Here is a 23102-nt window from a genome sequence, read left to right as displayed (position 1 = left end):
TTCAGTGCATCTGCTGGCACCTAACCTACTGGCTAAACTACCGGATTGAATATAACATACTGTTTTCCCCCTAGGAAATACAAAGCCTAAGGTTCTGTAGATTTTCACTTTATTATTGTCTTGACATCATAAGCATCTTCTCTCTTGAGGTAGTGCATGGGACTGGAATCCTTCACTAACCTTTGAAAACAAGCAGACTGCCCAGGCTGTCTTGGTTACACTAAGGAATACAGGGGAGCAGCTGGAATTCTGTATTACTCTAGCAGTCACAGCTGGGAGGCAAACACCTGTAGGCTGCTCAAGCCAGCTAAGTTAGAAGCTGCTAAAATATACCACAGAGCTCAGAAACACCAATTGGCTGCCCTAGTAGGGGACAGAGCATGAAAGTTAGCACACATGCATATTCTTCCTCTAATGCTCTCTGCTCCCTAACCTGCTCACACAGAAACAACCTTCTTCATCTTAGATACTTTACAAAATAAGCCACCAAATGGTGACACTCACAAACAGGTTTTTCTTTTTTTTTTTTTTTTTTTTTAATATGGAAAGGTATTTACCTGCTTCCTTCTCTTTTTCATGTTTTTTTTTTCCCTCTCATTTCTGTTGCACCTAAGTGGTAGAACCTTTAAACTATTCATGAATAGTATCAAATATTGTAAAGCAAAATAAATCAAAAAAGTGGCAAATCTGATACCAAAGAAAGCATTTTATTTCAATATATTCATTTATTTTCTATTGCAAGATTAAACATGCTACTGTGGATCTAAGGGTACATTTTTTTTTAATTATTTTAAAAATTTATTATTTGCCATAGGATCTCCATAATTTTTACTGTTGTAATAAAAGAAAGGGCATCCTGAAGTATATTCAGCACACACTTATGGTAAGATGAGCACAAGATATAAAATAGTTTTGATTTCAATAACCAATCCTTTGCTCAAAATTATAACCTAACTTGCAAAGTTGGGTTTAACTTTATAGTAAATACTTGATTCTTAAATTTACAGTTCTTGACTAGGAAAATGCAACTATCTGCAGAAGACAGCAATGGTCCTTCCAGCTGTCTGAGTGAGCGGCAAAATCCAGCCAGCTTTCTGTCATAGACAGCCATTTTGGGAACTGCATAAAGAAACAGATACAAACAGTGGGACTGCTCAGAAAGTGCTAGACCATAGTGACCCCTTCCATCCTTCCCAAGCAGTCCTCTCCTTTCCCCATTACATACTTAACAATTACATTAACATCTACCATAAACCCCGATGCTGGTAAGTACTGTTTGGTCTTGCTGCTTTGTATTTCAGACTTTGCAAAATTTCAAAATTTGCAAACTTGCTTATTTACACCATAAAGAATACAGTATTGATAAATATGAACAAGCTATGAATCTTCATGTTTTTTCTACTGCATCCTTGTTTGGATTTTTAAGGAAAATCAATGAAAGTGATAGAGAATCAAAAGTTGACAGGTTTAACACCTTTAGATGAACAAAGTAGAAAAAACCAACAAAAGATAGTTAATTTTTTAAGTATGTTACATCCTACTCTTTTATGAGTAATAATAATGCTTCTGGCTGATCAAAGCTGGCACCACGATCCATTAGAGGAAGACACTGTGCGAGCAGTGTATCAAAACAGGCTACAAACCAGATTTTATGCAATCAGACTTAAATCAAACTGAGACAGTATGGAATTTGGTTTAAATAATCTTATACTTTATTTTTAAAGTTTTAAAAAGCAATATTCTGCTATATTTTATACTCATAAAATAATAACCTCTGGCAGTCATTAATAAGAGTAAGGAAGCTATTTGTTAGTCAATATGCATGGCATAAAGTGCTATAATAATTCTTTTCATGCTATGTAAGTGATTTTCCCCATTAAGTGTGCACATTTGCTCTGCCTATTGTTGATCTGCTGCTAAACATTTCACAAAACTTTGCTCTGTCTTCAGAATTTGACACTCCAAAAGCCAGTTTAACAAATGAAAGTGCATAGATTCTGACAAAAAAAATCTCAGCAGTGATGTCATTATAAACCTCTTAGTTTTGGGTTTGTTCAGAGGGCTTTCTTCTGCTTCACTCTGTTTCATCTTATGTTCCATCAGAAAAGCTCTCTGCAGAAGAGTTGTTTTTTCTTCCAACCACTGCCAAGTCTTTATTTCTTAAAATATATATTCAGAAGTATATATGAAATGTAAACTGGCATATCTTATCTCTCTAGAAACAAGAACTTGTGTCACAATATCTTTATATGTGAACCTTTCTTCACTATTTTTCATACCACATATAATTCATGTTCATTTATTACTAAGAAAAACTATCAGACTTGGCATTTATATTCCAAAATTAAGATAAAATAGATTTCAGCCAATTTTAACACGCCATTTACTTAGAAATTGGTCTCAAGCGGTAAAAAGTGATTAGTGAATAATAATGATCAAGTGAGGAAAGACACAAGACATACTGAACATAAATATCAATACACAAAATATTATTCTGGATAACTATGTATAAATACTGGTAATTAATATTAGTGTTTTCTCATACAGTAGCTCGTATAGACTGTCCCTTAATAGCCTCTTATTAGGTTAATTAAAGTTTCATTTTCCCAGATAAGATCATCTCATGTACTTCTTTGGTTAACAAGACATATGCTTTCTTAGAATTATCTAAAAAATAAAGAGGATCAGTAATTGTAGATGGATTAAAACCTTCATCCACTAGTCGAAATTTTTGTTGTTTGAATGTTCCAGTCATTTCCATTTTTTCCTACAGAAGAAAGAAAGATTTATTATTCAATAGAAGAGCTTCTTTTCCTTTGCTCACATGCACATTTGCTTTTGAAAATCTCACCTGATGTAAGGTTAATACCGTTTATTCTCATTACCCTGGAAAACTAGAACTTTTAAGCTGCTATGGACCAGCTGGAGACAGAGTGGAAAAAAGTTACAGCCCGTTGCCTTCTGCATTGCTGTGCAGTGCCTCATCACAGTGTCTCATTTGTTGTAGCCCCAGCCTGCCTGAGACAATCTAGCTTCTTCATTTGTGCACATTATAAAACTACACATTTTAAAGAACCTGAGAGTAAAAACTGTCATTATCAAGAACTTTGTACTGATAAAACTCAGGAAATTCTCTATTACTGTCACCTTAAATAAAGGGTTGACAGTATCACATACTAAATCAGCCATACTCATACTCAGCCAGGTCCAAATAAAGGCAGGTTTTACCATACATTTTATAGTGTTTTCAAGATTCTTTTCAGCATCACTGTGTCCCTTGGAAAAAGTAGTGGCAGGCATCTGTAGTGAGACTCTTTTCTCTATCCTCCCTACTTCTTCTCAGCCCCGCTTTATGACCTCTCTCCATTGTTTTCTCTTCTGTCTTTACATTTTTACATACATGCATACAATCTCCAAAAATGAAAAATTAAGCATTATCTCCAACAACTCAGAGAGCTATTGTATCTACTCCAGATTTACATCCAGATTGTATCTATCTGCTTTAGTTGGTCTAAGAAACATTCTGACATTTTCTAAAGTATGATTACATGTCAGATCAAGCTCAATAGGTTTTTAACTTTTTTTCCTTGAAGTTCCACCCACTACCTTCTTTCTTGGTTAATGACAGCAGTACCAACAGCAATTAATCTGTAACATAGGCATTTCAATTCTAATCGAAATTCCAGATACTTGATATCCAGGCTACATCCAAGATTCAGATTCCTTCTGCCCAGCATAAAGGCTTTTTTGTACATCTGTATAGCAATAAATCTAGACTAGGTTCTCATCATTTTGTGAACTGACTACTGCAACATTCTCAAGTGTAATCTTGCTTGCTTGTATCAGAATGCTGCTGCAAAAGGCATCTTCCTGGACTTATTTTATATATATATATGTATACACACACATATATTTCAATTTCAAGGTCCTTCATAGCCTTTTCATTTTCACCCCTTTATTCTGAATCAGTACTCAATCTCTGATTAGCCCAGGGAACCAACTTCCATAACTTACCTTCTCTTTTCAAAGAACAATTTTTTTTTTCATCTTCTCCTCAGAGTTAGGAGACTTCCTTCATAAATATCTTCAAAAACATTTTTCTGTTTGATTTTGTCATGATGTTTTCAAAACACTTACCAGAAATGAAGATGCTCATCAGACTTTAGTTACTGTGATGATCAGGATTGTATATTTTCTATAGTTTCCTATTTTTTTCTAGCCATACGTAGTCCATTGTATTTCATTTATATTTTTAAGTCATTGGGGAAGGGACTTTTTTTTTCCCTCAAATTGGACAGCTACTAGAGCAAAGCACTTGTACACAAATAGGGATGACTGATGATTATGGTGTTGACAATAATAATGTTCATTTTTAATTCAACTTTTCAATTTACCCAGTACCTTTTCAAACGGTTTAACTTTTGGCATTATATTACACAGCAAATAACATTTCATTTACTGTGCACAATCAGTGTCTCCTGCTTTAGCTCTACTTCTCTCTTCTCTCATTTCCACTGAATAAAATGGATTTTAGATTATTTTCTCCAGATGCAATTGTTCACATTTTACTAATCTGAATCTTTTTGGTTTCCCATGTTCATGCTTCTAATCTCCCTAAATCCTTTTGTATGATCTCTACCCTTACTCATTTGTACAATTCCTCCTGTTTCAACATAATCTGCAAATTTTATTGACTTTTTCTGTAATGCCTTTCCCAGGACGCCATTAATGAAGACAGGAAATAGGACCAGTTCTAAAACTAATGAAGTGATATATGAACAAGCACTTTCAGTTATTCATTTAGCCATCTCTGTGTTCAAGTGATGTAGATGTTTGTGTGCACTGTGCAATAATGCAGCTTACCTGGACTCTTAAAAAAAGAGGACGAGCATAACTTGGTAGATAGGTCACTACTTGCTTATATATTTGCTCCAAGTCTAATGATTATTCCTGCTTTTCCTTCAGGAGCTGGGGGAAAGGAAGAGAGATAAGAACTTTGAAACATGAATAAAGCTGACATTTTAGTAATTAACCTTACAAAAAAGAACCGTAGTCCATTAATAAACTGGCAGTCATATATCATCTTCTGAGTTTCAGTAAAGCTGGAAGTTTACATCCATATTTTATATGGTATTACATATATTTGGAGATGACTGAAATGATTAGTTAAGAAATAATGCTGTAAATTAATTTGGCAGGTAAGAGAAACTGGGGTCCCATGCTCAATATTAATCAATAAATGTGGATAAACATCAACACCATTCCTCTCTCAAAAACAAGAGTGCTGAGCTTCTTTCCTGGATTAGCCAAATACATCTTGTCTTCAGTTTTAGCCTTTCTCTCTTACTAGTATCTTCTCTCAAAACGGTGGATCTAGATGTTATTAACAGAGAGAGAGATTAAAAGTTCTTACTGGTTTGTCTGGAAGGAGAGAGCTCTGTGGGTCTAAAGGAAAGACCAAAATGGGTAAAATAGAAAAGCAATGAACTTCAGCAATCGAAACAGTTTACCATCTCTAATCATACCACATCACCATTACATGCACACTTCAATCATCAGCTGGTAATAAAAGCAGACATTCTGTCAAGACAGTTGCATAAACTAGGTAGGAATCTGCAGGTAAGTGTTGTGTAGGAAATGAGAGGCGCTCATATTTTGAGTCTGATTTTCAGTCAGTCTTCTTTGTTACGATTTTTCTTGTTGTGCGGCTTTAATGTAGTCAAGTAAGTGACACCTTTTTCATGTTTTAAACACTTCTATAATTTTGTGGTGGGTTTACCCTGGCCAGGAATCAAACATCCAGCCAGCTTCTCACTCACTCCCTTCTCCCATGGATGGGAAGGGAATAGAAGGAAAGCAAGAAGACTCATGTATCAAGATAATGCCAGTTTAATAGAGAAAGCAAAAGCTGCATGCACAAGCAAAGCAAAACCAGGACTTCATTCAGTATTTCCCATCATCAGGCACATGTCCAGTTACTTCCTGCAGGATAGGGCCTCACTCAGCACATGTGGTGGTTGCTTGGGAAAACAAATGACATTAACCCCAACTGTCTCACTCTCTTCCTTTTCCCAAGCTTTTATTACTGAGCACGGCATCATACGATATGGAATATCCCTTTGGTCAGTTTGGGCCTGCTATCTCATTTACTTCTGCTCCCAGCTTCTTCCCTGTCCCCAGCATACTCGCTGCAGGGAGAAAGCCTTGATACTCTGCAAATTTTGTTCAGTATTGGCCAAGTGTTTGTAAGTTATCAACACTGTTTTAGCCACCAATGCAAAGCACAGCACCATACAGACTCCTGTAAAGAAACTTATCTCTATCCCAACCAGACCTAGTGCAAATTTTAAAAAAAGATTTAGCATGAATGGGGATCAAGCCCAGATGATCTCTTGAAAATTAACAAAAAAAAAAAAATATTAAAAACTAATCAATGCATTTTATTTCTTAATAATTTATTTTTATCTTTGTTTTCTTTTTCACTTTGTCCTTGGTTTTGTAATATACCTGTTTACAGATGGTTTATGAGGCTAAATGAAAAGTGAAATAAGACAGAAAAATGCCTTCATACACTTTGCTTTAGAGTTTCTTTAATTCTTACCTTGTTGACATTTTATTTTGACACATGGATGTGTGGACTTTTCATGGATGTGAATTTAATAAATCTTTAAACTTTCATTTAGATTATGTAGCTATTGCAAATTCATGAAAGATAACTTTTCAAAAATACACATCACTGCATACATACAAAAATGCATGATTCACTGACTCATCTACAATCTGGTGGTATTTTCATTATCTATATCTACATTTTAGCTAGGTATTAAACAGATGACTCAATCAGAAGTGATTCATAGGTTTAAAACATGAAATAAAAGAGTTATGAAGGTTAACAACTAACTTAAGGGACAAAAAGCTAAAGCTTCTTTTACCTGGCACAGACACACCATACACATTTGCTTCTTGTATGAAGTCCAACATTACAATGACATCGGAAACTTCTGTAGTTGCAACATTTTCCCCTTTCCATCTAAAACATGTGAAAAAAAAAATTAATCCTATGAAAACATATGGAGACCTCCTCTTTAAAACCCACTAATTTTAACAGGAAGTCCACTCATTTCAGACTAACACCACCTCAGATACTTGTCATGTTGGTGTATTGATCTGATCACCAGAAGACAACGCTTGCAATTCAAATGGTACTGGATATTAGCTGTCACTATAACACAATGAAAGTTTATCATAATCTGATATAATAGTTTTCAAAAATTTGACATGTAACTAAACGTATCAAACGTGAGCAGCCTTTACTATATGATAATTTTTTGTCCATTTCAGTATCCAACTTCCTTGCTTGCAGCAAAACGATCAGTAGTTACTATGGTTATTGGAAGGATTGTTCAAAGAGCTGTAATTCCTACAAAACATTCTGGAAATGAGCTATCCAGCTCCACAGGAACACTTTTTACAAAATTAAGCCTCTATCATCCACTTCAAGATCATTATAAACAACATCACAACAGTAATAAACTGAACACTTCTGGTTGAAAACACTTCTGGTTGAGAACAAACAGAACAGTTTTATTCTATTTTGCATGTCCATGTTTTTTAATGAAGAAATGTGAAAAGGAACAATGACTATACCTGAAGGTATCTCCAGTCCTGTCCCAAAAATAAAGAAAATTCTCATGGTCTTGAACCATTAGATCTCCAGTATTAAAATAAAGATCTCCCTTCTTAAATACCCCACAGAGTAATTTCTTCTCTGTGTGTCTCTTATTGCCAGCGTAACCGAAGAAGGGGTTCTTCTCATTGACTTTGGAAATGAGAAGACCAGCCTCACCTATACAGAGAATTTGAAAGAATGTAAACCTAAGGTATCATTGCACATTTCCTGTACTTTACATTAGCATTGATTTGGTACATACAACTTTATAAGACCAGGAACCAAGTTTGGCAGGGTTCAGTATATAAGACCCAATAATAAAAACTTACCTGTTTCTACTGCTTTACAATTCCTGTGGTCACCTCTACATGCAAAGTGACCATAAAGACACAGTACAATATTGTCCACTCAAATTCCCAGTCTTTTGTATTTCTTCCCCAATGACTCATCAAACAGTTTTCTCCCTAACTGCCATCTAGCAATTGCGAGTTCACTAGTAGGTTTACTATTGTCTCAAAGTGCACACTTCAAATGTGCACATCCCACTCCCCACACTTTACTGAATTTCCAGTGATGACTCTCAACTTCATCAGCTTCCTACTGAAAAACTAGTTTTAATAAAAAGCAGGTGTTCAACCCAGGCATTTAAATCCCTATTTAGTCTCCTTTCACAAGTTCTGAGAATGCTTCTTACAAATTTTCATTAATGGGATATAGCCTCATTGCTTTCTTTTTGGAGTAAAATATAAAAGTTTTAATATCTTTTTTTTTTCTCAAAAAAATAGGGAGCAATGGGGATAGGATTATCCTGTTATGCATGTAGAGTATCAGGGTGTTAAGTTTGCTGAAAGTGGAATAGTTGTATGAACTAAACTTTTTGGAAGCACATTCTGAATAATAAAGCTTAAGAACTACATTACTTTGTATCAGAGACAAGAATTGTTAATATGAAAATACATAAAAAATAGAAGTGTGTTCAAAGGTATGCACATTTTTTAATTTAAGACTGCCTCCTCTTAAAAAAGCTGTGCCTTTTCAGCATAAATTGGTAGAGTTTAAGGTGAAAACATTTAGTTCACTGATAGTGTCACTGCAGCCATGATGCTCGGAAGATATAGGGCATGGGTAAGACAAAGATAGAGATACAGATAGAGATAATACTTTTTATGAGACTGAATGGTATAACTGGAAAAAAAACCTAGATGAGGTGTCTAATTAGAGCATGTGTTCCCTTCACAGGTTAGTCTGACATCCCTACAGATAATTTCCTATAAAATTTCAAGGTTTGAGCACCATATTTTCTTGAAAGTGCCCATCTTTGATTTAGACCTCTTAGGGAACCTCTTAACTTCTTTGAAAAATCTACTTCAGCTCCCTGTTAAAGTTGTCTGCCTGATCTTTAACATGAGTTTTTATTGTTTCAGCTTTCAGGCATTAGTTACAGCTGTTACCTTCCTACAGTACAACAGAGATGCTTCAGCATCTGATAAACACTTTGAAAATATGTATAATCAAGAGATACCAGATATTTGATAAGTATTGTGAAGACAGCTATAATAAAGCAACCTCATAAGCTTAATTAACTCACTGAGTCAGGAACACTTAATTGCTCACCAAAAAGCGTCTGCTCTAATCCACCAGTCTTTCTTGTAGATCTCTTAGGCAACCATATCACTATGTTAACCTCTTAAAAAACACAGATGTCATTATCTACATATTCAGCAATAATATCACATCATCACTTTTTGAACATTACTCTTCTGTGAATATATCCAAGGATCACCTAAGTTCTTCCGGTGTCAGCACTGGTATGTTTAGTAATGTTGTGTCTTAGATCAAAAATCATATTTTTTTTTTGTCAGAGCAAAGAGCAGTAGTTGATGTTGGCACAGTACAGAAACACAATAGCAAAGCTCTTAAAAAAAATTATCCGGAGTATTTGTATTACAATCAAAGGCCATTACATCCTATTAAAATACATACTTACCTTTCTTAACTTTTTCACACCAACCATGCTTATTTCTAATTGGTTCATCTTTTTGGAAATCATACTTGATTAAATCAAACGGGAAAAAAAGCTAAAAAAGGGAAAAAGCATCATCAGCTATTCATCTACACAGTGACATCTGGTGGCAGCAAATACAAGCAAGGAAACCTTTGCTCCAGTCTTGCTTATGTAAAGTAGAATGTAGTTTCATTTAAAACTGAAAATATTCTGTATGTAAAATTACACCATTTCCTGGAGGTAAGCAACATCAAAACATTTTTATAATCTTGTAATTTTCAAAAATACTTGGTGAAGACATAGAACTGTGATTTTGTTAATTTTCTTACAAATTAATTATGGCACCCACATGTCAGCCTACATGAGTGAGGATAATAAAGCACATCCAGAATTTAACTGACATTTAATGGTGGTGGCTGATAAAAAAGTGTTCTTGGGGTCTTCCGGCACCTAAGACAACTGGCAAAGCAAAAGCTTAAATCTCCTTACAAAGGGAAACCTGCTTCCTGTTGGGCTGTACTCTTGCTTAACTACCCTCAGTTCTTCCCTCAGGCTTTCTCAGGCTGGTGTGTGGTGTAAAGCCTTATCACAAGCACCAGCAGAAGGATATGTACTCCCATCTCGTTTGGCATGGTTATGTTGCTGTGCATGTTCCATGGTTATGTCGGGGATAGTTCTGCATTTTTCTGAAATGCTGTGAACCCTTGGGTCCTGACACTGCTGACCTAACTGATCGACTAGTTGTGTTTTACAACTAAACTTTCCACTTGTATAAGGATCACAGAGAATGTGGCTGAGTAAGCTGAAGGAGAGAGCAAGATACTCTTAGCCACACTAGAAATTGCAACACTTCTTTTCTGCAATGTCTGGGTCTGACTTTTATTTCCCTTCATTTTTCTGCTGTGATATAAATCCAAATTAGACCTTTGAGACACACTGACAGGTATCATATGCCTGATACTACATGGACCACTGTGTTTACTGTTATTATCCTAAGGCTTCAGTTTGCCCAACTTGCGATTCTGATCTCCCTTTTCTTAAAGAAGTATATCAGCAATCTATTTGACAACTAGTCAAACCAAGGATATACAATTATCTTCTCCTGGAGAAATCTTGGCAAGCAGAGAAAGCAATTTTGAAAACTTATGAATATACACCTGCACTCTTCACAATAAACAAATGCAATATAATTTAAGGATGGTGTTATGAAAGTGACTGAAGTAAAGGGTAGGATGCTAAAACATAAACCCCTTGGCTATTCTGCAACTAGTTTGGATGAAGAGTCGCATAATTATTTCATCCTAATTTGAAATGTTGCTGTAGTTATCACTTTGTTTTCAAGGAAATCTAAATAAATAGCAACTTGAATCAAATATCAGGCACACAATTTCAGCCTGATATGGACAAACTTGTTTCACTGAGTCTTTTCAATGTTCACCAATTGTGCTTTCCTTCTACCCTAAGTCTGAAACAAAAAGATATTTTTAACAGTTGATCACAGGAACAAGGTCATAGCATGAAAAATCAAGTCATGATCCCGAATTGGACAGGGTATTTTTTTTTTTATAACTACAGACTATAGCATTTACCAAAGTAAAGAATTTGAGAGCCAAAAAGTTCACCTTAATTAATAATAATAAACACAAGTAATTTTTTTTGGAGTCTTTTCTTTTATCTGTCTGCATTTGTTTTATCTCATTATTCAAAATTTGTTGGAAAATAGGGCCTTAGCTGTTGAAGCATTACCATATTATTTTTGCAGAATATTGCATGCAGAATTCATCATTTTAATCTACATTTTACTCCCTAAAGCACCACATAAATGTACCAAACAAAAAGCATCGTTTATCTAGCTGAAACTTAAAATCACTTAAACTGCAACATTATTGTCTGTTACTATGCTGTCTGAATGTTATCTAATAATAGCATCCTCTCCTCCCCCCTCCTTTTTTTTTTTAATTGACTGGAAATCTGTGAGTTTAAATATTGGTTTGAAAATAGGTTTGAAATTCCTAAAGTTTCAACTCATAGTGAATGCTCACAGAACCTTCATCAGAGACCAAAGATCACAAGCTATTAGTTTTTGTTTAGTTATTTGTTTTAGAGATGATATATTATTGAATTCTCTAGGAGATTGTCTGTTTATAAAACTAAGCATTACATTTACTAGACTTAATTTCAAGCATCTTAAAAACGTGAAATATAAGGAAAAAATCCCTATGGAGCATAGTATCATCATATCTTGCAAATGTTTTGAAAATATACTTGCAATGCCTTAATTATGCTGTAAGGAATAGATGTATAGGTCCCCTGCCTAGTTTTGTGAGCCAAAGTAAACAAAACCAAGAAAAAAAACTTTTAAGGCTATGCTTGTTAGTAACCGAATCATCAGATATTATAATAAAATATCTTGGAATACACTTGAAGTACCTTAGATTATTTATTTTAGCTCAAAACTAGTCAAAAGAGCTGAAACAACACAAATTTTCATTGGCCAATGAGTTTAAAAGCTTCCATTTCTTGGATTAACACATGCCAATGTTCTTCCTGTGAATCCAGTTTTCCAGGGTCTTAAGATTTGCTTAAACATAAATTTGTTTACTTTTAAACTAAAAAGTGTCTCTTCTGCCATGTAAGTTCTTTGACTGTATGAAAAAAAAATGCATAATACTAATTCTACATTGCTGGGTGAAAGAAAAAATACTTCACATGTTTAAATTAATTATAATTTGTTAAAAGATTTAAAATGTTTCTCAGCTCAAAGCTGATTTTGATCCATACCGAGTAAGAGAGGTTTAGATTCTTGTAATAGTTGTAATACTTATGCTTAAAATACTGAAAAAAACCCAATTAATAAAGTTTGGAATATTTTTTTCCATGCTGCTTTTTCAGATGTACTTGCCACGGGTTATTTTTAGCCTGTCTTACAAGCTTCCTTGGATCTCATTAGTGACACTCTCCCATTGCATGTTCTCTGCCATCACTCAGAATTTATTTCAGTGTAAGAAAGAGATTTATATATATATATTTGATAGACACAACTGAGAGTCTTACAGATTTTTCCTATATCACTTTTATGTAAGTACACACATAATGTATGTAATATATAATAAAATTAATAATTAACTACATATATGTGTATGCCAGGTGTAAATATTAAACTGTATTTTATTATATTACTATGTTAATCTTCTTTGTAAAACTTCTTAAGTTTTACCAGCTAAAAAAGCAATTCAAAGGCTTCCACTTTTCTGTTCATTGACTCTGTATGAACATCCTTATTGAGCGATTTATTGACATACCACAGTGATGCTTTCAAGCAGATGAACCAACCCCTCTTCTATGAAGAGTATAGTGTGAAAACAAGCAAGCGCAAACAAGACCAGTGCTTTGAGTTAACATCTCACACACAGTGGCTTCTTGGATGTCCGGCAACATCCATCTGTTTCTTAGTATTAACTTGTGTCTTCTGAATTATTTATGAAAATAAATGTGTTATGTAGAACATTAATATTTATCACAAGTATTTGCCCCCAACCCTTGGCAGTTACTGACAGAAAAGTTACCTTGCTCATTCTGAGAGCTCAATTTGTCTTTTAAAGCTGTAACTTTTATCTGCATTTCACCTCTAGACACTGTGCCAATGCCATTATCTACAACAGAAATGCCTTCCTATTCATTTTCCTTTGTCCCTGCTAAAAATATTATACTTTGAACCTACCTGGTATTCTTCCCACTCTACTCTTAATATCTGTATATATGGGGTTTTATATTGCATTTACTGAATTGTGACTGCGCAATTATACCAGTAGAAAAAGAGTAAGTTTCTTCCTTTACTGTATCACACAAACCTCTTTCCCCCTTTCTCAGTTCTCTTTATTTCTACTCCCAGTTTAAGAAATAGATGTTTAGGAAATCCCTAAAGAGTATGTCTAAGGGCATCGCATCTTATCGTCCCATGTGTCAAGAGAATAATGCTTCAAAACTTGTTGTAGCATTTCTTTGAAGAAACAAAAAAAAATTAGGAATTGGATGGCTGGGCCTTGTCTGTGCCATTCCCTGCTTTCCAGCAGGAGACAGTGTCCCTTTCCAACTTCAGATCATTCATGGGTCAGCTCATAAGAAATAAAGCTGGTCTCCTTTACTTACTGCTAGATGTTCAGTGGATGTGATTCAGACTGAAGTAAAACAAACACAACAGCTACACTTCAGAATGCATTGTTAAATAATCGGTAAGATGTCAAATGTACTTAAAAAAACCGCAATAAATACCTGAAATAAATAAAAAGTAACTTATCCGTGACGTTAAAATACATAGTTAATTTTGTCATAACACTTGCAGATTGTGGAGTAATCAAAAACACACATAAGAGGTCCCCAAAATGAAGTATTTGTGTACTTAAAAAAAAAAAAAATCACTATAAATTATGTCTCATGATATTTTCAACATTCATTCTCTCTCCTTAACCTGTCCTAGACTTTTCTGAAACTGCACTATATCCAAGCCCTTATTCATGTCAACACTACTCTGCTTCAGCATATGAGGGAATTAGGTGCTCCTGCAAACAAGTGTCATGGAGCAGACTGAAGGAGCTGCCATGCAGAGGAACTGCACTGGTGACAGAAGCAGAGCCCCAGTAGTTAACAGATTGCAAAACCGTTAATTTGAGACATGTAACTATTGTAATATTAATATGCCATGTTGTTCCACTGACACAAATTCTTTCACAGAGTAGGTATGTCGCACTACTATAAATGCTCTGGATCAAAACATATTACTTATGAAAAAACTCCTGATGGAGCTTTGGAGTAGTCTCTGAAACCTCCTTGATCTGAAAGAGATTTGGGGCAGTTCTATTTCCACATGAAATGGATCATATAATCCACCCATTGACCTGGCTAGACACACCATGCCCGTGTAACCAAGACGAGGTGGTTTGTCTCTGCACTGAATCTGGTTTTCAGTGACAACCTTCATTCTTCCCTCAAACTTTACAGTCATAGAATGCCAAATAGGGGGAAGGGTTGTGAGCCAATACACCTCAGGCCCCTTGGAGAATGGTAGTACCTAAATATTGAGCCTGCTCACAAATTATGTGCTTTAGCTACTTTTGTTATGACAGAACCTACGGAAATATCTGAAGACTTACTGTAGATTTATGTCCAGGGAAACAAGAGTATTGAAAAAGACAGAATAAAACTGATTTCAAGCCAAGCCAAATGGAATGATTGGCTTCATAAAGTATCTTCTAGTCTTTCCATATTCAATCTGAGTAAGCAAGGGGACAATCCATAATTATCTTAGCAGACTATACTGATGTTTCCATAGACTATAGCAGTTCCAACTTGGAACAGTATATAAATCATGGGAAAAGATGTCTGGGGAGATCAAGTATTCAGTTACAACTGCATTTATTTTTTAATTGCAGTTTGCATGAGCAATTTTTTTTCCTAGTCTGCAGTGACTAACTCAAGTTGTAAGTCCAATCATTAAAGAGGAAAAAGTAGTATGTTTCATGTGCAAACATTAATCTTCCTTTTGGTAACAGAAACAATGTATGTTATTGACATTTGAAGTACCACTATTAATACATGCAACCCCCCCACACTACTTGATTAAAAATACAGATAATTAAATCAATAAATAGATAATTTCAAGTCCAATCCTTTATCTTCTGTAACCTTCACGTGGTATTTCCAAAAGGTTAATGACTTATGACAAGACTCAAAAAAAGTTCGAAAATACTGAAAACTAGTTTACTCAGGTTTGGAACAAATGTAAAATTTTGAAAGGTTAAAAAAAAAGGTTTAAAATAATTAAAGCATGTAGCTTAGAAAAGTCTGAAACAAAAATTAATTTCAGTGCTAAGGTTCCTGGCTCACCTGCTGCTCCCTAAATTCCAGATTCCTGATTTCCTGTAGTGGATCTGTACCCTTCTAGGGACATCCCTCAGTGCCAGCTGTCCACTGTGCATACTACAAAGCATCAGTCATGTAGAACAGAGAAGCAGCACAGTTGGTCTGCTTAAATTCCTGAGCTCTCAGCAGTTTCTGAAAAACATACTAGCTCTTGTGGTGTTTTTCTGGGTGTTTCCATGTTCCTCCCTGCAGTTTGGGTTCCTATCCCAGAAGTGAAGAATTCCTCTGGCCCCGAGTTGTAAAGTAGTCTGCAGTGAGTGTAATGTGGTGATGCTGTATTGAAGTTGTGGACCCTGGAACATATGCTGCCTAGAAACCTATTTGCACATCATCAGAACATACCTCTGGTGTATTTCCAAACAATATTTCTACATCATTCTCTGAAAAAAAAGTTTTGTCAGGACATTTTATTATCAGTTCCCCTCAGGAGCACAAATGCCACTTAAAGGCAGCAGGATTTGTGTATGTGGATAGGCATCTCAGCATGGATAGGTATCTATCTCAGTTAATTTGCAAATACTAGGCAATACGTGTAGTCCTATTTATTTCAAGAAGAGTAAAAATTGGCATAAGTAACAACATAATGTTAAATAACTAGTTTCCTTGCTAGAAAGCCTTGCTAAATAATCTTTCATGCTATTAGCTAAAGCTTTGCACTCATTATACTTACTGGCTTCTCAAACCATTTAAGAGATGGTATTAATAGGACCCAAATGGAAAAAACATCTGTGAATTGCAAGCTGAAATAAATTCTTCTCCATTTACTCAGAAGGATGAAGGAAAAAACACCATGTGTGATGTAAATAATATGTATTTGTCTTCCCCAAGACATATAACCTCTATTGTCAAAGCTGATGAAATACAAAACAGAGACTATAGAATAAGCAGTGAAAAAAACCTAGAACAAACCAAATAAATACAGCAGACTTGGTACTAAAGGGGCATAGAATTTTTAAATTAATACCCTTGGCAAGTATTGTCTGTCACAATTACTCAACAGTGATTATGTTTGTATAGTGTTATCTTTGGAATTTCTGAAAAATGATGCAGGTTAGATGTAGAGTAGTTTAATTGAATTACTTAGGTTTAATTACACCTAGGTGTAAAATTTCTCTAAAATGTATATCTGCCTACATTACCTTATTTTAATTATTATTAATTCCCACTTAGGCCAAATATTTACATAGTAGATGCAATATAAATACACTCTGAAAACAGCTCTAAAAATAATCTGTAGAACACTATATCAGAACAGGACACCTGTATATTTACTTCACAGACGACAAGTTCTCAGGCGTTAAAAAAAATCTAACTTCCTCTTTTGTCCTTTAATATAGTAGAGACTTGAAATGATACTCAAAACCTACTCAAAAGTGTAAGAAGAGAGGCAAGGCCTTTCTGACTCCTGTGAACTTTAAGAAAAATCTAAGTGTTACTGCTGAAAGCATAACTGCATTGGGTGTTAAGCACCATCTGCAATACTTTGGCAGCCAAGATTTAACAGAAGGTCAATTAAACTTGCAATAACTAAGTTAGAAAATTTATTGTGGACTTATGACTGCAGCCCCATGTCCTGTGGTGAAACTGAGAAACACATTTAGCTTCAGCACTCCCTTTTACAAAGTAGAATGTAAATAAATAGTCACCTTATAAAAGAAGTTGGTGCGTCCAACAGATCCAATTTTTCCTGTGTGGTTCATGAAACAAATGTTTCCTTCAGTAGCACCATAAAACTCACAGATCTTAACAGCACCAAATCTGTCTAAAAATTCTCTCCATACATCACTTCTTACTCCATTTCCAACTGCCAGTCGGACTTTGTGATTTTTTTCTCCTTCCCTCTATTAAAAAAAGAAAACAATAATTTTAAATATAATATACTGATAACTGCATTTGATTGTTGCATATATTGTGGGGAAAATTTACTTTCTCTAAATACATCCAATATAAACAAGAAAAAAAAAAGGAAAACAGGAATTAAGAAGTTGTTGATCAAGCAGATTACTTCCAGAAAAATAGCTACATTAATTTGTATAAATGCTTCCACATTTTTAAAGTTGTATCATCTTGGTGTGTTTCCACTCAGAGGAATTAGAAAACTGGAAAGAACAGAGAAAGGCAGGAATTATTTTTGTCAAGGGATTAAAGTCAGCAGAGATTAATAGTTACTTTCTTGTGTGTTCAGACTGATTATAAGAAACAATCAGATTTCACACACTTGTAATATCTATTCCTTCCCACACATTGCATGAGTCATCTTCTGCATTTCTTTCAATATTGACTTGTGTTCAATGTTACTTGGAATACATTATTTCTTGCTGATCTTGAGTCTTTATTGTTGTCAACTCCCATGTTTTATTACAAGAAACACAATATTACGTGTTCATCCAGTTCAGTGAGGCTCTCTAATTTTATGAATGTACTCCCAAACCTTGTGATTGCATGGAGTACCTTTAAAATACAATCAGATTTAAGTTGAAGTTATCAGAATGCAACAGATCTAAAACATTGGTATTTATTTTTAATTTGATCTATTTTAAAATAAGGCTCCATTTTTAATCATAGCAAGTGGCAATACAGAATGCCCTAGAAGTTAGACAGCACAAAATAAATATAGGTACTGTTTGTTACCATGTACCTTTAGAACTGCATAGCACTCTGGTACTGCAACACTCTCTGCATATACCTCTATATACGTACCCTAATGCAAATGCATACAAGCACCCCTCTACATGCATATTCACACTCTTTACATATATATCTATATTGGTGTATATATATACACATCCACATACATATATTAAAGAAAGCAGATAGTCCTTATTTTTTGTTCTTCTATTCTAGTTTCCTTTTTCCCTCCCAACTCTAATCCAGTATGAATTAGGCATGCGTTTATAGTGAAAATCCATTTGAGCACCTTTGATCTGTTATAAAAGCACAGCAAATTATTTCTGCAAAGAGATCTGGTCAGTTGACTGAAACAGAAATCTTTAAATATTTCGGATGTTAAAAACAGTGAAGCTTCTACTGAGTACATAGACAGGAGTGTTCCTCAGAGGCTTATGTCCTGGCCAAATTCAGTTTTTCATGAGGATCATGAATTCTTTCTTGTGTAACAAAAACTGCAAGCACAGTGAAATTTTAAGTTCCTTTTCCAAATCACAAAGACCAACCAAGTTTTTTTCTTCCCTCTTCAAAACCAGTACCTCATAGAAAGATGAAAAAATCCTTTATTGAGCTTCAGAGTCTTTCTTCTGGAAATTAAGTCCTCTTGCTGGAATGATTCAGCAAGGAACTTACCTATTTTACTAGATGCAGATAGCTCTTGGCAGATCACAACCTGAGGCATTATCCTGATATTTTACCTCAAAATAACATCACTCACCAGCCTCCCTCTGTCACTAACCATTCTGTTCTCAGAACAACCCAATTCTTCCCTTTTCCCTTCTTCTTCCCTACCTTACTTCAGATGCAAAAGTAATTTCTAAACACACAAGCACATACTTCACTGAATTCATGCTAAATCATTATTGACAAGTGCTGCATTACATGGTACAGTGAAACTGACCATGACCACAGCCTGGAATAAAGTGTCTAAAAATTGCCCCTAGATGTAATTTTTGGAGTGGTTTGTTTTTTCAACTTCAGGTGCAATACCACAATGCAACATTGTAGATTTTCTTGTATCTGAAATAATAAGGTCTGTTATATTACACATTCAAAATCATTATACTGCCAATGAACAACAAAAGTTTTGGGTTTTTTTTTTAAGAGAAAGTGTTTCAGTTCTACTTTGAATTTTGTCATGGAAACTTTTAACTTCCCCCCCTCCTGAAAATTGCCCACCATCTTTAGAATATTCCAGTCAGCTCAACATAAAACTTTAAAAAGTGGGTTATAGTTCTTACAGTTTCTTTGCTAAACTGAAATTAACGTGTCAGTAACTGAACTGTAGTTACCCCTTGCTGACGCCACTGAATTCTTCAAATATACTGTCTCTGCTAAGATATGAAAAATAGCAGCAGAGATTCTTTCACAGAAATCCTTTATTCCATAACTAACAGAAGAGACAAATATGCACGAATATATACCCATGCTAATTAAGTGGGTCATTCATCAGGCTAGGAACATTCAAAATCTCTAGAGACCACATTAATAAGCAGGTGAGTTTGCTTCTATTATTTATACTTTAAGAAAAATTGCAAACCCATTGATGGCTGTTTGCTGAAAAGACACAAGATTGGATGAACTAGAAAACAATGGCCTGCATGGAATATGTTTTTTTCCCAAAAGGACAAATACAGCATCATTTATAAGTGCAGCTACTTCAATACGTTCAATTCCTCATGTTATTTTGGTTTGTTTATATTACTACAGCACCTTCTCCAGTGGAAAAGACACAGAGTAAACCTGACAAGTCAGCATTCTACTGTGCTTGCAATGTTACGATGTATGACTATCTCACTTTAGGAAGTATTCTTTCAAGGCATTCAGCCCTTTTGCAAAAATAGGAAGAAGGTGTATGATGTCATCAAGAACTGATCACAGAAAGCAACTTTTCTTAAAAGAGAGGGAAGAAATTAATTTCTTCACAACTAAGGTTCATTTTCTGTTAGACTGCACTGCTGCAACTGCCGTATTTGTGATTTATTCAGCTCCATCACCCTTCTACCCATCTGCTGTTACAAGACTCCCTGAAAAGTACTCCAGGGCTTTCTGGAAAAAGGCATTAAAACTGTCATGCATTTAGCAGTCTTTCAACTGTAAGAATGAATAGAAACTACAGGTAATTTAATCTCCCAGCAGGTTTAATAAGTGTGAAGAGCATGATTATAATGAGGGAAACTTTAAACAGTGATAATTCACATTAGTTTTAGATGTGAGTAAATTCATATGGCTATTTTTTACATATTTTTACCTAAACTTTTGTAAAACTAATATGTGATATTAATGTTAGCTTTATGTGTAACTAACTTTCAATGGAAAGTGAACCACAGTAAATAAAATTGAATTAGCCATTTTAACATCTTTTTCATGACTCGATCTTCATATTCGTCATCTGTATTATTGTCCAGATCACTGCCAGAGTCCAACGCTAGGGCAGGCATGTTGGTATCCATGGGCACTGTGGCCAAAAACTTATGCAATAAATAAGAGAAGGGAAGGAAAAGGGATGATAATTCCAACAAACTCTAGAAACACGGTTGAGTGATGCACACTTAGGGTGTCCTTATGTATGAAAATTGAAATAAATTAAATCTGTGGGAACTTATGCTTTAAACAATCTATGGCACCAGACAGTCATGCTTTGAATTTCTGCCATATTCAGACGGCATTTCATCAACTAGCTTCCCTTTGGTACAGTGGATAGAATTACAGGAATAGGAGGAATTCCAAGGAGTCACCAAGTATACATCTCTTCTGGGAGAGAAGCTCTGCTATCCCTGTGCCATTCTTGACACCTGAACAAGCTGTGGCATGTCAGCCAGTTACCTTGCAACAGTTGGTATGCAGCAATTGTCTGCACACATATTCCTAACCTGCTGCAACAGCATAGTACCTAGTTAAGACTCCCTTTAATAAAAGCTGTATTTCCTCACAGTATCTCATTTCCAAAGGACACAGTGCCTTGCCCTGGTCAACTATCACAAGTTCAAATCACATGTGTCCTGTGATAATTTGCTCAGGCGTTGTGTTTCTGAATATGATTAATAGTTCTCTACAGATAATCAGGAAGACAGATTTTAGAATAACAGCATGTTAGAACATCTTCTGAAGGTTTTAAAAAATGTCTATTTATTTATTTTCCTGCACTGTGATGTTTTCTTTTTCTTAAAGAATGATTCTGAAATAAAATGGGCATTCTGCCTTCCCACTTATTTCTAATAGTAAAGGTGAAACATTTTTTTCAATGCCTTTTTGAAGCATTAATAAGCAAGAACTGTTCTTACGTTACACCCGGTCTTTTCTTCAGTTCATTCTGCTAAGAACTTTGAACTGTATACCAAATGTCTGCATACATCATAAATCAGTTTCTGACACACTATTTCTCCATTTTGAGTGCTTGTTTCATTTGTATAGTAATTAATTGGCAAGTCAAGATCTGCCTTATTACACTAAATACCACATACCTGGGATTTTTGTTCTGCCAGTCTTTCCTCCTTAAGTGTTCTTTCTAAACTATGTGGACTATCTACATGATTAAGTTCTTGATAAAAGAAATGCCTTTTAAAGTGCCATAAACAGTATATTAATTGGTGCAGTAAGGATTCATGACTGCAGCAATATAAAAATGTACTTAGCAGTTGCTTTAAAAGAATGCAAGAAAACAGATTCATGGTCCTACTTTTACCATTTCTGCAGCAATAAAAGCCAAATGGAGAGAAGCAAAGGCAACTTCAAGCACAGGAGGCATGAAATGTTTCCAGTATTATGGCCTTGATGAAACTAAAAGCAATCTCAGGGCCTGAGAAATGCAAATGTCTGTTAAATATAAAGTATAATGGACAGACCTCACAGGATTTGCATTCATGTATTTACAAGGAATGCGTGTAACAACACAGCAACCAATTCTCTGTTGGCACATTAGCCCTGAAAAAAGGGGCATCAGGTAGTTAGTAAAGACACTATGAGAGATATTCTACTGCCATTATGATGACAGAGGTAATAAATTCTTCAAGATGCATGCTTACATTCACTTTTCAGTAATGCCTAATTATGAATTGCAACTGGATTTTTTGAGCAAAATAGATACCCAAATTTAAAAATACAAATAAAAGAAAACAGAAAAGATACTGAAGAGATGCACCATAAGAAAGGAACAGGAATTCTAGGAACAGGACATTACCCTTCCAATTCAGGAACTGGTTGTTTGCTATTTTGCATAACTCATTCTCACCACGCTTTCATTAATCAATCTCCTGATAATCTAATAGGATTAGATTCTAACAGGAGTTTTCTTCCTTTAGCTCTTCTAATAGGAAATATTTTCTTTAGCTGTACTTCTATTTCCTCAGGAAATATCTACCAACAAAAAAGTCACTTTTGTCTGTGTTCCACCCAGTAATACGAAGTAGATCATTGTCATTTTGGTGATTGCTGAAGGAGCCCACAAGTCAAAACAAATTACACAAAACTTTCCAAAGGTCAATTCAGAGAATTAAAGAACATACAGATTATTTCTTGCACTCCATATTACACACAGTATTTTGTGAGCAATATGAAGCTTCCCTTTGTAAAAGTATGATTGTGATTGCTAAACTTCACTATTATGACGTTTTCTGCAAAACTCCACTAGTTTAACCCAAAAGATGAGTATCTAGGAAGAGAAGCTGGAAGGAAGGAAATTGGTCAATTTATATGATTTCTTAAGGACCCAGAAAGGTCTTGAGCCACCATGCTAGAACCAGTAACTGACATCGCAACTAGTCTTCAGTGCTGTTTCCGGTATGGAAAACGAATGCTTCTTAAAGACAGAACTCTATGAATATGACAGAAGACGTTTTACGC

At 35.0% G+C, this 23102-nt stretch overlaps 1 protein-coding gene across 1 annotated transcript in view; it reads right to left on the bottom strand.

Annotated features, from left to right (window-relative positions):
* Positions 1-2590: 2590 nt before the first annotated feature.
* SLC27A6 (solute carrier family 27 member 6) overlaps positions 2591-23102 on the bottom strand; it is a 38452-nt gene continuing 17940 nt past the window's right edge. Inside the window, 6 exon segments of the mRNA XM_009648856.1 lie at positions 2591-2767; positions 4864-4950; positions 6898-7030; positions 7648-7846; positions 9657-9747; positions 17240-17434. Coding sequence (XP_009647151.1) covers positions 2591-2767; positions 4864-4950; positions 6898-7030; positions 7648-7846; positions 9657-9747; positions 17240-17434 — 882 coding nt within the window.

This window comes from Egretta garzetta, unplaced genomic scaffold, assembly GCF_000687185.1.
Source record: "Egretta garzetta isolate BGI_Z169 unplaced genomic scaffold, ASM68718v1 scaffold281, whole genome shotgun sequence".
Lineage (NCBI taxonomy): Eukaryota > Metazoa > Chordata > Aves > Pelecaniformes > Ardeidae > Egretta > Egretta garzetta.
The sequence above is the reverse complement of the archived record's forward strand: the minus strand, read 5'-3'. Positions and strand labels throughout refer to the sequence as shown.